This window comes from Metopolophium dirhodum, chromosome 1 (genome assembly GCF_019925205.1).
Source record: "Metopolophium dirhodum isolate CAU chromosome 1, ASM1992520v1, whole genome shotgun sequence".
Lineage (NCBI taxonomy): Eukaryota > Metazoa > Arthropoda > Insecta > Hemiptera > Aphididae > Metopolophium > Metopolophium dirhodum.
The window spans coordinates 50102995-50118136 of record NC_083560.1 but is presented as its reverse complement, the minus strand read 5'-3'; the positions used below and the strand labels follow the sequence as shown (position 1 = coordinate 50118136).

The 15142-nt window shown below is 31.6% G+C and overlaps 1 protein-coding gene across 1 annotated transcript in view; it reads right to left on the bottom strand.

Moving 5' to 3' along the window:
• Positions 1 to 9398: 9398 nt before the first annotated feature.
• Positions 9399 to 15142, bottom strand: part of LOC132935533 (myb-like protein AA) — a 90164-nt gene continuing 84420 nt past the window's right edge. The window contains exon 4 of the mRNA XM_061002125.1: positions 9399 to 9490. Coding sequence (XP_060858108.1) covers positions 9438 to 9490 — 53 coding nt within the window. The 3' untranslated portion in view covers positions 9399 to 9437. The remainder of the gene's footprint in view (positions 9491 to 15142) is intronic.

Sequence of the window (15142 nt, the reverse complement as noted above, 5' to 3'; positions counted from 1 at the left end):
GGTACTACCGAACGGGGCGAATCGCATGCAATATAATATAATATAATATGTAATAAAAAATAATGATTATGATGATAACGATGATGATGATGTTACGAATGTGAAGAAGTCGCAATTAGTTTGACTTGGCGTCGCTGGAGAGTGTTGCGGCCGTCAGCGGGATTGTTGTCATAATAATAATAACATTATTAGGTAGGTAATATATTATCACCCGCACCTATGTTTTCGGTATAGTATTCGTTCGTTCGTTTTATTATTATTGTTTTTATTAAATCATTTTGTGCCAGGAACAAACGTTCGCGGCGACGGGTGTGTAGAGACGGGGACGACGCAATAACCCAACACAATATTTTGTCCCGTTAATCAATTATTATTATTATTATAACTGCCGACGTCGGTAGGCAAACAACTACGACTATTATACAACGACGATGACGATTGTTACTATAATTTACAATAAAAAAAAAAACATCGGCCGTAGAGGAGGATTCATAAACAGCGCCAATATAATGTATATAATATTATATAAAATATAAATATATGACGCGTATACTTATACAAATATTATACACATCGAAACTGATTGAAAGTATATTTTTCGTTTAACAAAATATAATACGAAAACTATCATTGGTTCTTATTATTGTGTATGAACATTCGTCAATTAAAAGTCAACCGACCAATACAAATTAACGAATTGAATTTAAAGATGTTTATTTTGATTTTGGATTCTGAATAGAGCGATATCGAATGTATTGATTTTACAATAAAGTCTTTTTTTCTTTATTTGTGTCTGAAAACAGTGACTTTCAGTAGAAAAAATGCTCGGATTTTCAACTTTGAGGGTGACTTTGGGTAGTTGGAGGAGGGGAAGAGGGTAACGTAAGTAAAAGCTCCCTGTGTTTTTCAAAATAATCGGAAAAAATAAAGAAAAAAATTAAGGAAAATCGAGAATTTTTACGCAAAACCAGATTTGACGAAATCAATTTTGGTTAAATTGAAACTTTCACATAATGTTTATATTATTAGCATTTCTCATACATACATTTTCGATTGTTTTTAGTTTTTTTTATAGATGGGAAACATTTTTAATACAAGGTTTGCTATAAGTTTTTATTATAACTATTTAAAATATTAAAGATACATATACCTAGGCATAATTTTTTTTCGTAATCATTTGGAGTTAAAGTTTTGACCAAATTATAATATACCGTCAGATTTGCAAATTATTTTGTATTTAAAAATATACTAAATGTTTGATTTTCATAGTTATGGCTAGAATATATTTTGATATTATAATGTTTCTCATAAATAAATTCATACAACTGAACTTCAAAGCAACTAAAAAATCTAATACATAATGTACTAATGTACTAATTTATATCATATTATAAACACGTCTAAGAGCTTTTTATTTAAAATTTTTCATTATTAAATGATGACAAGAGTTTTGTGAATTATAATTAATAGCAACCAGAAAAAAATTTAAATTTTCATGTACCTACATTTATTAATAATTATTATATAGATATTTGTACGTCTAATATAATATAACCATACAATCTATAAATCCGCATCTCATAAATTATAAATGCCATGTAGAATTGGTGAATACGGAATTATTTATCATTGACAATATGCCCGATTTGCATAAACGTACCGATTTAGTGCGGCCAAATTTATTCATTGACGAGAACTGGAGGAATCGCAATGAACTACAGAATAAAATATCTACTGTATATATACTATACCTATATAGCTAAAATTAGCCGAAGAAAAAATTTCACTAGTACATTTGAGCTGCAGACAATTAATGAAATCTTACTATATTATTATGATAATATTATAGGATTTTACATGGTAACAAACGAAACAGTGTTTAGTATAGATTTTATATTTTTAAAATCATCTAGAAGTGATTAGTGAGTAAAAGACAACGCACAAAATTCTGTCGAGTTGCATACCTATTTGCATTAGGGTGACCGTTTATATATTACGTACCCAGACAGCAATTTTTATTTAAAAATATTATTATAACATTATAATAACGAATAATATTAGTATAATGTTATTATAATAATATAATAATATTATCATTACAAAATGCTGTCTGGGTATATATGTATGTAATATAAAAGATTTTTACATTTATTTTATGTTCTTGGGCATTGTTTTTTTGTTTATTAAATATCATCGAAATACCAATAATGAAACATTCAAGCGTATAATAGTGTTGTATAAATATAGGTTTTCCACCGTGTGTAGGTGTTCTACTCGGAAAATTGGGTACGCGTGGACGAATAATTTCAATACGTTCAAACGGTGTTTCTCATGGTTAGATAAACAAATCAATTGGCTCTTCGCTTCACGGCGTTTGTTTGAATATAGGTACCTAGACAGTGTATATAACATTTTTACATGTATGCCTGCATCATAGTAACTATGGAACGAATCATAGAACAGGCCGGTAATTGTTTGTATATCGTTTGTATTTAGTGCGTAGATTTATTAACGAAGAATCCCGTGTCTGACCTTTACAACATTTGCTCTATAAAAATGTTAATGAAACAAAACAACAGACGTAGATTGGTTGTTATACGAAAATATAACGGCTTTGATAAATATCTAAGCATTTACAATTTTGATATACATATTTTAATAGGTATAGTAAATTCCAAATGGCACTGAGGTGGTGGGGTAACGGAGCTTGCAGCTTACATTTGACAGTTCTTCTCAATGTAACTATATAATACTAGGATATTTGAAAAATCAAACTCTGTCGAATATTGGGTAGGTCGTAGGTACCGTATAATAGAATATGCAACTCGTGTTTGTGTTCCACCACTTCCGCGTTCATATCCAAAAATAAATAAATTAAATTTTAAATTTTAAATCAGTAATCACAGATAGTCAGTGTTTGTCGATAAAAATTTCTTCGCGCCGATAATTTACTGATATATATAGGGCATAAGTGTATAACAGAAAGAACTGACTAATGCAATACGCATTTTCTCATAATCAATAATCACACATTTTTTTCTTTTATATTATTTATAAACACTTCCGCTATATTTTAGTATACATTTTTTAATTTTTGTTTCTTGAATCTGAAAATAAAATTTTTTGGAAAATTCAAACTAGCCAATTTGTAAATCTGATTATACGAACAATTTTGATCGTAAACACATTTATCTAAGTCAAGTAGCTTATTTTTTAGATTTTTTTAAAATATCAATTATTTTGGAGTAAATTAATTTAAAACGTAATAATTTTTGTCAAATTATTATTTTGGGGAATTTCCTAATATGAGAATATTATTTAAATTATTTATCTATCTATATAATTGTCCCAATTTCGTCTTACGTTCAACTAGCATAAATTTTTTCCTAATCTTTCTATAACACCCTGTATACTATTATCTATCACACAATAATAATATTACGAAAATGACAATAATTATAATCGATAAAATATATTATTATTATTATTATTATTGTGTTTATCGTCGTCATCGCAATAACAATAGGCTGCAGTGTATGGTCCTGCATGTGATATATTCGTCATCGACTCGTCTCATATGCATAATAAATTACGAACGTATATACGTGCAGTATACAAACTATAATATTATGAATCCGAATTCGGAGAATCTCGAGTTCTGCGAATACTTAAAAAATAAACCTTATAATAACGCGGCCGAAAGCCTAACGTGCATATTGTCGGTGGGTGCAGTCGCCCACCATCACTCGGTTGTCGACTCTACAATGACCTCTGCGGATTCTTCAACCGCGCATCACCTCGTGTAAAAAGTTTCAATCCGCAGAAATATACAATTTATATAGTGACATTTTCAATATTACGCTGGGATGACGTCGCGATCTCCTTCCAGCACGCGTCAAGCTTTTAAATGATAGTTATTAGTTATTAGGTACTATGTTGATTTACAATGCTGTTGTAGACAATAAATTGCAATCAACGAACCCTCATGATGCGCGCGCGTGTTATGCTGTAATAATAAATTTATCATACGGTGATTGTCGAAATGCAATCGTTGAACAATATATTAAAATACATTTCTAATAAAAACGATAAAAATATTTAATATTAACAAACACGTATAAGATGTATATTATAATAATGTAGTACCTCCGATTCATAAAATATTGTAGTTAAACGCGTCGTATCGTTTTTTCGGGGTGTGTGTGTAGGCATCATTACTGACAGGGACGTGTTTGGGATGTTGGCGCCCCCGGTACGCATGATATCCGGCCTGTAATTGCTCATTTTGCCAACAAGTCCTATACTATAATAAATAATAATACCTATGCCCATAGAATATTATAACACCGATGAAACTGTGTAATTATTATTACAGTTGCAATACGTTTTGAACTGTAAATCTACAGACGACGGCAATACCTAATTGTTTTTATTTTCAAAAATCCTTACATTTAAATTAATAACATAACAAGTGAATAATACTGCTTGTAGGGATCAAATCAAGAGAAAAATCAATTCTGATTTCTACCACATCCATTTACTAAAAAGTGTGTTAAAATCGTATGTTAAAAATATACATTGTATTTCAATGCAATACATAATATTATTACCTATTATACAATTATTTTACTATACTATGTCTGATTACAAGGTATGTTTATAAATACCCACGAGTGATAATATTTTTCACAAGGAGCCATAAACTATCGAAATGGCCAACTCCGAGACCGCAGAAATGCTTCCTATATATTATTAATATTATTTATAATAACGCTGTGCACGACAATTAAGATAAAGGTACATTGGTACAATCATCAGTTGACAGTCACGTACACGCCATACCTAATATTATGATGTGTTATATTATAGTAATACAGCAGTGGCAATTGGTGGAGGAGAGCAGTAGACCACATTAAAAATCGAACGGACAAACAACCCGACTGGTTTTCGAGATGCTATCGACACGTATTTGTATGCATCTAATATATATATATACATATAAAGATTATAGGCATAGTGTATTATACCTAATAGCCGTCTTTATGCGACGAGTTCGTGTTGTGTTTTCCTTAAGCTTCTGCACTACATAGCAGGCTGTAATTCGGTTTTTTCTTTTCGTAATTTTCCGATTTTTTATCCACTCCTTTTCCGTCGCCAGCGTTATGTACCCATGTTATTGTTATTGCCTATCATCATCATCGTCGTCATCGTCGTGACCAATACCGCGGCGTCATCGATCTGTGGTGACCGGCCGCGGCCGTGTTTAACCGCTAATAGAGTGATGTCACTCACTGCACACCACACCTGTCTCGTCTGCCGAAGAATGCGTATTCGTATTTATTTTTTCATTCCAATCGGTCCGCCGCCGCCGCAGACGGACAGACACCGTCTCATTAACGACGACTTGTTGCTGGGAAGCGGTTACGCAACGCCTCCGTTTGAGGATTTTTCGCGCGAAGGGCGCACGTGCAGAGCAGTACGGAGAAATGGGTCGGTCGAAAAAATACCAAAATTAAAAGCAAAAAAAAAAACCTACGCAACGGTCGCTTTCTAAATTACAAGACGGTAAATTATTGTTGTTATTATTATTGTCTTCTAACGCTGTGGCGGCGGTCGTCGACTGATTTTTTTTTTTTTAACGGATCTCATCGTTGTCACTATCCTCCGGTACAATATTATTATTATTATTATTATTATCATCATGTTATCGTTGCACAATGTCTTCTCAGACGTAATATATTTATAGATTCAAAAAAAGTATATTTATACACACGTATACCTACAACACACAAATATCATATATATACGCAGGTTTGCGAGTATAGTAATAATAATAATAATAATAATATGTGCGCTGCAGCACCGTCGTCGGGCGCACACGCGTAAAAAAACGGACTCGCCTAATCGTGTATGCCATCAGTTTATATTTATTATTCCCTTATACGAATATCGTAATATACACGTTAAGGAGAGAACGAAATAAAAAATATGAGTAATTTAATCCGGTAAAAAATTGCGAGTAAGACACACACGCGCACGCGCGGCACCAAGACAAAACTGGATACCCATACGATATTATAAAAAAAAAACACATAATATAACATGCGCGCACGCGATTAATGCGCACTGCGGCGTGCGCGACACGCGTTGACGTTGACTGAGATGATACGATAAGTTTACGCGCCTGTAAATATCGGTGTAGAAAAATTAAATATGAACTGGTAAAAATAAGAGAAATACAAGAAATAAATCCGACAACAGTCGTATAATGTCGCGTGTATCATAATATATATATATATATGTGTCTGTGGGTACCTACAACATATTATATACATATCATTATAACAACGGCTTGACGGAACGCTGCAGACGCATATACGAAATATATTATACCTATTATTCGACTCGATCGAGAAAGCCAAACGAATCCTATACCTATATACAACTGTTATACCTTAATAATATTATATATTTTTATTATATGAGTGCGTAATATAATGTATAAATTGATTTTATCATTGCCCCCGGAACAGCTTTTAACCCGCAATTAGGTAATTTGTGATTAATTGATTTTATGAATCATTTAATTTTGTTTCTACGGGCAACTGTAGCATAATATATTATATCAACACTGAAGTCGATTGATGATTGATGATCGAAGGCAGTGTCGAAACAAAATACGAGTATATTGTGCTATAATCTAATTTTTTAGAGGGTTGGACAACTTTGGTTTTAAAAAATCATTTTTATTGCAGGTAAAACTGTTCTGACATTTCAATGTATATATATATGCACCTCACATAGCGTATACGTGAGATTATGTTATATTTGGTGATCCAGTGACGAAATTTCAGCACTACAAATAGATTACATGAATATTATTATTTATTTATTATTACTGCACAAGCCGAAACCTAACGAAACAATAATATGTAGGTATCATAATTTATGATACTCAATACGAAATTGGCAAGTATAAGTAAAATATGAAGGGTAATAATTGAAAGCTTGACGTATACCACATATATTATGATAAACAAGACAGTCAAATGCATAATACGTGTTAAATGGGAGAGCATAATATGATATATAGCTGTAGAGGAGAAAAAAAGGAATATCGATTGGAAAATTGGTTCTGGTCCGGTGATGGGGAGACTCTAAAATTAATTTTGAAAAGCAGTGCAAAGGAATCAATCTCATGGACAAGAAACTTTGTTAAAAGGTTCAGACCAGCAGCTTGTCTGCGGTCTTAGAGGGAAGACAAATTTAATGCTCGTTGGACAGGAGTGTAGTCATGTGGAGGGCAGTCGAAACCGAACCAAGTTAAAACTAAGCGTATAGGAGGAAAACCGTAGGAATTTCCGTTAGGCTATTTCCAAAATGTTAGACTCACTTGTTGGATCCCAAATAACTGATTATGAATTGTTGATGATGGTTTATCGAAAGACACCACTCAAAATATACTATATATTATCATGTCTGCACTTGCGTTGAGGCGTTATAGCCGAGGACTTTGTTATAACATGATTTTACTCAAGTTTTTGCGTTTGCCATCGTTTCGTGTATCGTAGACAGGTAGGTACAAACAAATTACAATACGATTAAAATATGTTAATCGGACTAATCGGTTTACTATTACGCCCCGCAGTTATCGAGAACATATTTTTTTTCCGTTTAACGATCCCATTAAAAGCTGTTTCCGGACAAATGAGTTTTTGTTCATTTGTAAAAAAAAAAAAAAAGTGTAAAAATATCCCGAAAAACACGTCTTGGGATAGCTATTATACTGCGATTATATTTTTTAAAAAAAAAGAACTCTCTGCTGACATTTTTTCCCTCTCATATTTATTGCTTATTTAATATATATATATACACGTATATTTTATTTTACCCGATGATATTGCACGCGAAAAGAAAAATCAAAAACCACGCTAATTATTCAACAACTTTTATACCCGCGTATATATAACTTGCACCCGGTTTGGCAATTATTAATTCATTTACCGCGAAGTGAAACGGTGGGAGGGAAAGTTTATGTTTTATTTTCATCCCTTTGCCACCACCGCCACCGTCGCCTGTGCCGATGCCGATGCCGTCGAGGGGTTTTAAGTACATCTGTCTTTGCAGGCAAAAACACGGGCACATTCACCATTAACGTAATAACGTCACGGATATTAGCGTTTAAACTTTAAGCACACCGTTATAATTTAACGAAAAAAAATAATATTTTTATACCTATACAGGGTGATTCTTTCAACAGTAAACGCGCTCATTATCTCGAAAAGTAACGACATTTCTGGAAATATTTTTTCCTCTTAATAATTTACAATATTATACTAATTTGATATCATTTACAAAACAACATTTTTGAAAAAACTAAAAAAGTTGTATTTTTCTATAAAATATTTTATCGCTATAGCCATTGATTATATAAATCCTATAACATTTTTAAGTTTTTCTCTTTTTAATTTCGATATTCTGAAGCTGAATAAAACGAGTACCTAGCTAATAGTTACCTATAACTTTAAAATGTCAGTTCATCACACATACAGTTATCAAAACTTTAAATAAGTAACTACTTATAACTACTAATAAGCTATACGTTAAAAATTCGATTTGTGTACATCATAATTTTCAGGAAAATTTTTTCCTTTGGATTATGATATTCAAAATGTATCTAGTTGTTCAAAAAGTAAAAATCTTAAAAAATAATAAAAATAAAATGTATTTTCTTACCAACATTTTGTTTTACAATAATCTATAACTATAACAATATTATCAAAAACTTTAATAATTTTTGAGATCAATATTTTGTGTTAACTATTAACAAAATCACCCTGTATACATATATAGAATGTACAATCTTATACAATAATCGTAATAATAATATAAATTTAAAATAACGCGATGGTGATATTTTATACACAAAACCACAAGGTAAGAAAAAAAGAGTGTGATATAATATTACCATTTACCACGTCGTAGGTAGGTACTAAAGTACTTAACTATAGTTGTCTTATTTCAGATTAATATTATTGTGTTGTTCTTATAAGACGCGGCATAGCATTCGTATAAGTTAGGTACACGCTTAAATATAATATATACACAATATGTACAAAATGACATATTATATAATTAAGTATGTTGAGTTATATACATACACGTAAATGGTCGATACAGGTACATGGTCAATTTGAATATTATAGTTTATTATTAAATTTCTATAAAAAAAAAAAACATTATACGCGGACTATATATAATTTAATCATCTGGACCCCCTAGATGATTAAATTATATATAGTACTCCGAAAGTTTTATTCCAGTTTCATACTGTTTTCACAAAATAAATATATTTTGTTGCTAAAACTATTCGATTTCAATTATACTGCAGTCATGTCGTTATCGTATCGAGATAATCAGCGAAATTACTCCAATATTCACAGCTGTACAAATATTGTACGTCGGTGATACAGCTTGGTAGTTTCTGTGCCTACGAAATAAAAAAAAAAAACCGATTGGTAGAAAACGGTCTATAGCATAAAACTATGTGATTTCACGTGGTAGATACTAAAGGGCACGAGCGGTGTCGTTATACACGGCGATTGGCGAAGGAAATACTAGAACACAGCGGTCAGCGACACTATATATTGCAAGTTAAACCAATTATTAAACTACAAAACGTATTTAAAAAAAAAAAGAAAGCTTTTAGCGGTGACAAAAATATAGTTTTTACTCAATATGAAACATCAACATCGCAATAATTAACACAATAATAATGTCTGCATTCCGCAAACGGTCTATTATCTTATACCTCGACCCATGTATATGTGCAAACCGTCCGGGAACCGAACCGTACAATAATATTATTATAATATAATATACTACACAACCATTACTATTGTACAACTATAATACTTCAACCACTAATAACATAAGGTATTGTGCACATCAAAATATAACGCACTCGTGTGGTGGCAATAATAATAATAATGCGGCAAACTTTTATCAGCGAGAGGCCTGTCAAAAACACGTACGGTAGTAGTAGGCCTGCTCGAAGCAGATTTGCAATTCTGCGAACAACTGCACAGCGTTTTACTATCTCCGAGTTTACCAGTAAAATGTCGATTTTAATTTATTTCATGTGCCTAGTGCACAGACGACGATCGAAGATTATACGACGGCAATAGTGCCTACCTATATAATAATATTATATGGTATAGATGAGTACGTTGCGGTTTTCGGCGAACAAAAAGGGTATAAAACGATTTCCGTGCACATAATATATTAGGTATACATATTATCGTATGTGTGTGTGTGTGTGTGTGTGTGTGAGTGAGTGAGTGAGAGAGAGAGAGAGAGAGAGAGAGAGAGCGCACTTGTCTGTTGTGTTACACGTAAAAACTTGGCTGGGATTGAGGTCAGTTGTTGTTTTTCTTCGTCATTTATTTTAATATTTACTATTATTATTATTATTATTTTGATTGGTGGTAAAATAATGTAAATACATACCTTAAATGTGGTAATATGTCCTTTTGCTGTAAGCCCGGATTAAGGATCAATGGGGCCTCGGGACACCGTATACTTAGTGGACTCCCTTTCAACTTTAACATTTTATCACTTCATTTTTATGACTGTATAATATAGTTGTATACCTAGTTTACTACTATATTACCACTAGTTTACCTACTATTTGACATGTAATATCATAGATAATAAAGACCACCATCCATGCGCACAACGTGGTTCACAACTGATCCCATTTTATAAACTAAAAAAATGTAACTTGAAAAATGTTTATTTTATAATATTGCTACCTACTGAAAAAAATGTTATTGTTTTTAACGCGTTAAAAAAATATAATCTGGGGTTAATATGGGCCCCGAAAATCAATGGGCCGTGCACCCCTGGCCGTCCTTAATCGGGGCTCGTCTGCAGACCCTCGTTGTTGGTTATAAAATATACTACCTTCCTAGTACCTATGTATAATCAATGGTGTCTCTACTTTTTGCCCAAACTCACCAACTCACGTATTTGTTAGTTATATTATCAATAGTTTCTTTCGCTTAGCTCGAAATTCAAAGAATGTCTTGCAAATCTCATAATGAATATCATTATGTACCTACACAACAGTATGTGTCTTATATGTACAGTTCTTGCTTTACTCTTTGAATATATAGCAAGCCAAGAACTAAGAAGTGTTTATAATATTGTTATGCTTTTTTGGTTAACATAAGTATAGTCCAAATGTAAAATATAATAATAATTCGATAACATTTTATAATAATTTACAATTAAAATATTGTTAATATTATTGTGACGGTAGTTGGTTTAATCGTTTGTAATTTTATGGCTAACGGACCATAGTTTATTCTGTTTTAGTATTATATTGTGTGCACGTTTGACGTTCCCTTTCACGGCTATTGCTGTAGCAGTATATAGCCTACAGTTATACCTATACAACCGTGCCGTGCAGTTGATTGCTATACTCAATTTAATCAACTGTCAATAACTATTTTATCATGCAGATATTAAAATAATTAATTGGGTTTATCACCTATACACTGACACGGGACACCCACTCGCCCCATTTTTTTTGTTGCCAATCACGTGATTTTTGAACGTTCCCCTTTCGAATCGTCACCGGTTATATACTTATATGAAATGTATTTGTGACGAGACATGTGCCTCGTTTTCATCCCGATTTCCAACGCTATATTATATTCTCCACCTAATAAGTTATAACTAGTACCCAAGTTTATAAAAAAATCACGACACATATGTTCTTAATAAAATGCCCCCCTTGTACACAAAAAATGGTTATAAAAAAAATATGATTTTGGTTTTAAATATAAATTGCGGAAATAATTATTTATTCATATATTATTTCCAAAAAAAAAAAAAAAATAATACCTATGCAAATTAAGGTGAAATGCAAAAACAAAATAATATGGTAGGTACACTTTGAATTTTTTTTTTTGCTTCTATTAAAATTATCCGTTTTTATTGAAATCTTCATATTTATTTTCACAAAATTGTACGTTAATGTTTTTACTTAAGTTTAAAAATATTATGATACATTAACGTGCGATAAAAAACTAAATAATGACCTTAAAATTGTAAAATATATGGATCTAAATGTTAAATGTTTAAATGTGCTCTACGAGAATTTGTATTTTAGATTCTGAGCGGAGCGATGAATGCATTGATTTTACAATGATGTGTTTTTAAAATTTTTTTTTTTTAATTTGTTGTGTCCGTATACACGATAAGTAGTCGAAATAATACTTCAATTTTCAACTTTAGTTTATTGTTCGATGGGAAAATGAACCTAGTTGGTGCATTGAGGAGGTCAAAATTTAAAATGCCCAGTAGTATTATTTAATATTAATACAAGGCTTCTGATATATTCTTACAATAGAGTGTAAAAATATTAAAAATACATATGCACAAATTTTTTTTAAAATCATTTAAAGTTTAAATTTTGACAAAATGATTTTGTAGTTAAGATTTATAAAATGTTCAACTTTTATAGCAAAACAGTAAGGATTGAAAATTTAAAATAAGGTCCCTCGTAAGTAGGTTATTCTGTTATCAAAATATCTCAAAAATAGTTTTTATTCATAGTTATTTTATGTTCAAATTTGAACGAAATTACATATGAAATAACCAAGAATTACGATTTTAATTATTTTGTTGTAATTTTATAATATTGATTCAACTCACCGGCTACCGTTTATTAATAATAAGTACCTAATAACAATATAAATATAGGTAATATAAAATATCCACACCGACAAACCATCTCCGCCTTTCGTATACAATGATATTATATTATTAAATTCAAATTTAATACCATCCATTGTACAATGACCCACTTGTAACCTACTGTACAGCAGAGCGAAATCCACTTACCCACCTTTTTTAATCACAAACTTTTATGAAAAATATTGCTTGTCTGGTTAGCATAATAGCATGCAATTCGATCGGCCAGTAATAATATGCAAATGCATACGAATCCGAACTCTGGTTATAAGTTACAACACATATTATTAATATATTATGATGTCCAGTATTGTGTGCAGAGGCGGATGATGCATTTCTAAATGCCATCACAATTTGTCTCGTCAAAATTAGTCAAATTAATATAGTATACCTACCTAAATTATTCAATAAAAATAATAAATATACAATAACATACTTACAAGATCTTGTCATTCCGTATGGTAAGTATTTCGATAACATAACAGAAATACTTCTGTATATAGGTATAGTAGGTACTAAAATATATCACTTAGGCAGTCAATAATACAAAAATAAAAATAAAAACAGTCAGTTTTAATATTTTACAAACATTATTCGCCTTCGTCAGGCATAAAAAAAATATAATGTCTCCAGTCTAGACATTATTATTATCGTTTTCAAATGTCACCTTCACCTAATTACGGTCATTAAAGGTAACGCATAAATGTATCTATATGGCTGTATAATGTGCAACTAAAAAATAAAACTAATGCTTAGACGTCGGATGCCTAACTTATTGTTGCGCGGGCATAAATGCACAAATACAAATCGAGTCGTTATTGAATTAACTGAGCCGGTATACGAAAGTTATAATATTAAAAGATATGTCGATTTCACGAACAATAAAATATATAATAACATTTGTACTTTAAAACAAAATATTATGTCACGTCGATTGCTCGATTGCCGTTTGTTTTGTTTTTTTAATTAAAATACGGGTAAGTAGTAATAACTTTTGAAGTATGTTTTATTTGAATTAAAATGTGATTAGCAATCAGACATTTAATTATTTTTTAAATGCCTTTTAAAAATACGGGTAAAAGTTGAGAAATTTAAATTACTAAAAAAATCCAATTTAACGATGCCGATAATTATTTTGTAATTAGAATAGAATAAAATATTTGGTTAGGTGAAAAAATATACATTTGACATGCGTATAATATAATAGAGTTTGTACAAAACGACTTGCAGTAAGCATACTATATAAATATTGTTAATTAATACGATTGACGATTTCTAAAACGTAAGTGTTGTGAGCCTTGTATATTTATGTAAATCAAAGATCGCCCGCTGCACAATAATGCAGAACACGTAAACTCACTATGTATAATATAATATGGTAGGTGGGTAGATATTTAGGTATCGTTATACTACCTCCATAATAATATTGTCTTTTATAGAAAGATCGCGATTTAAATTCAAATTAATTCATATTAAAATGAACCTAAGATCAAAGGGCCTCTTTTCGGCTGGAGGGAGACGACGTCTCGGCGGCGGCGGCAATGAATAAGATTATCTCTGCTGTTTCCACCTCGCCGCCGACCGCCGCCCCTCGCTGGTGCGCTTCTGTGTATGTGTGTCAGACTGTAGTCGGTATATACCCATAACGATTTGTCACGGGACTTAATCGGCGCGTCAGCATGCATTCTGCTGTATACTGTAAGTAATTGAAGTAATTGCAACGCTGCAACGTCCATAAAAATAAATCCGCATATTATAATAAAAACGGCCACGTGATCTTATATATATATAATTATAAGAGGCGAGTTATTTTACAGCTATTCGTCCGAACGACGATGGAGACTATACGCTTCACAATACAATATTTTCAGCGGCACAATAGCGTTCAGCGGCAGTAGGTATACCTATATGCGTCGCTGGAGTCCGCACTGACCTAGATTGCGGTAGAAAACGGACATTTTTATTTAATCCTGCCTAATATCATTGAATATATTACATCGTATCTGCCTATAATTATTACAGCATATAGTCAATGCTAATATATTATTATATTTTTTTGGTCGCAAGAATGTCGTCGTTATCTTTCGTTTTCAACAGTGCTAATAATTATTGGACGTACCTATAGGCATTTCACACTTTTAGAGAAACATAGTATTGTATTTAATACATTTTCGTAAACCCATTTACGTGTAAAAAAAAAACCGTTCAAGAAAGCCGTCAGCTATACGCGAGACGGCTGGCGGTAGGCACGAGTACGGTGATAATATCAAACATCAATAACTGTCCGTTTTAGTAAAAAACCACATTATTAGGTATAGGTTATTCATATTATATTACTTACGCGCACATCTATTTTAATGTGAAAAAAACCGAAAGTCAA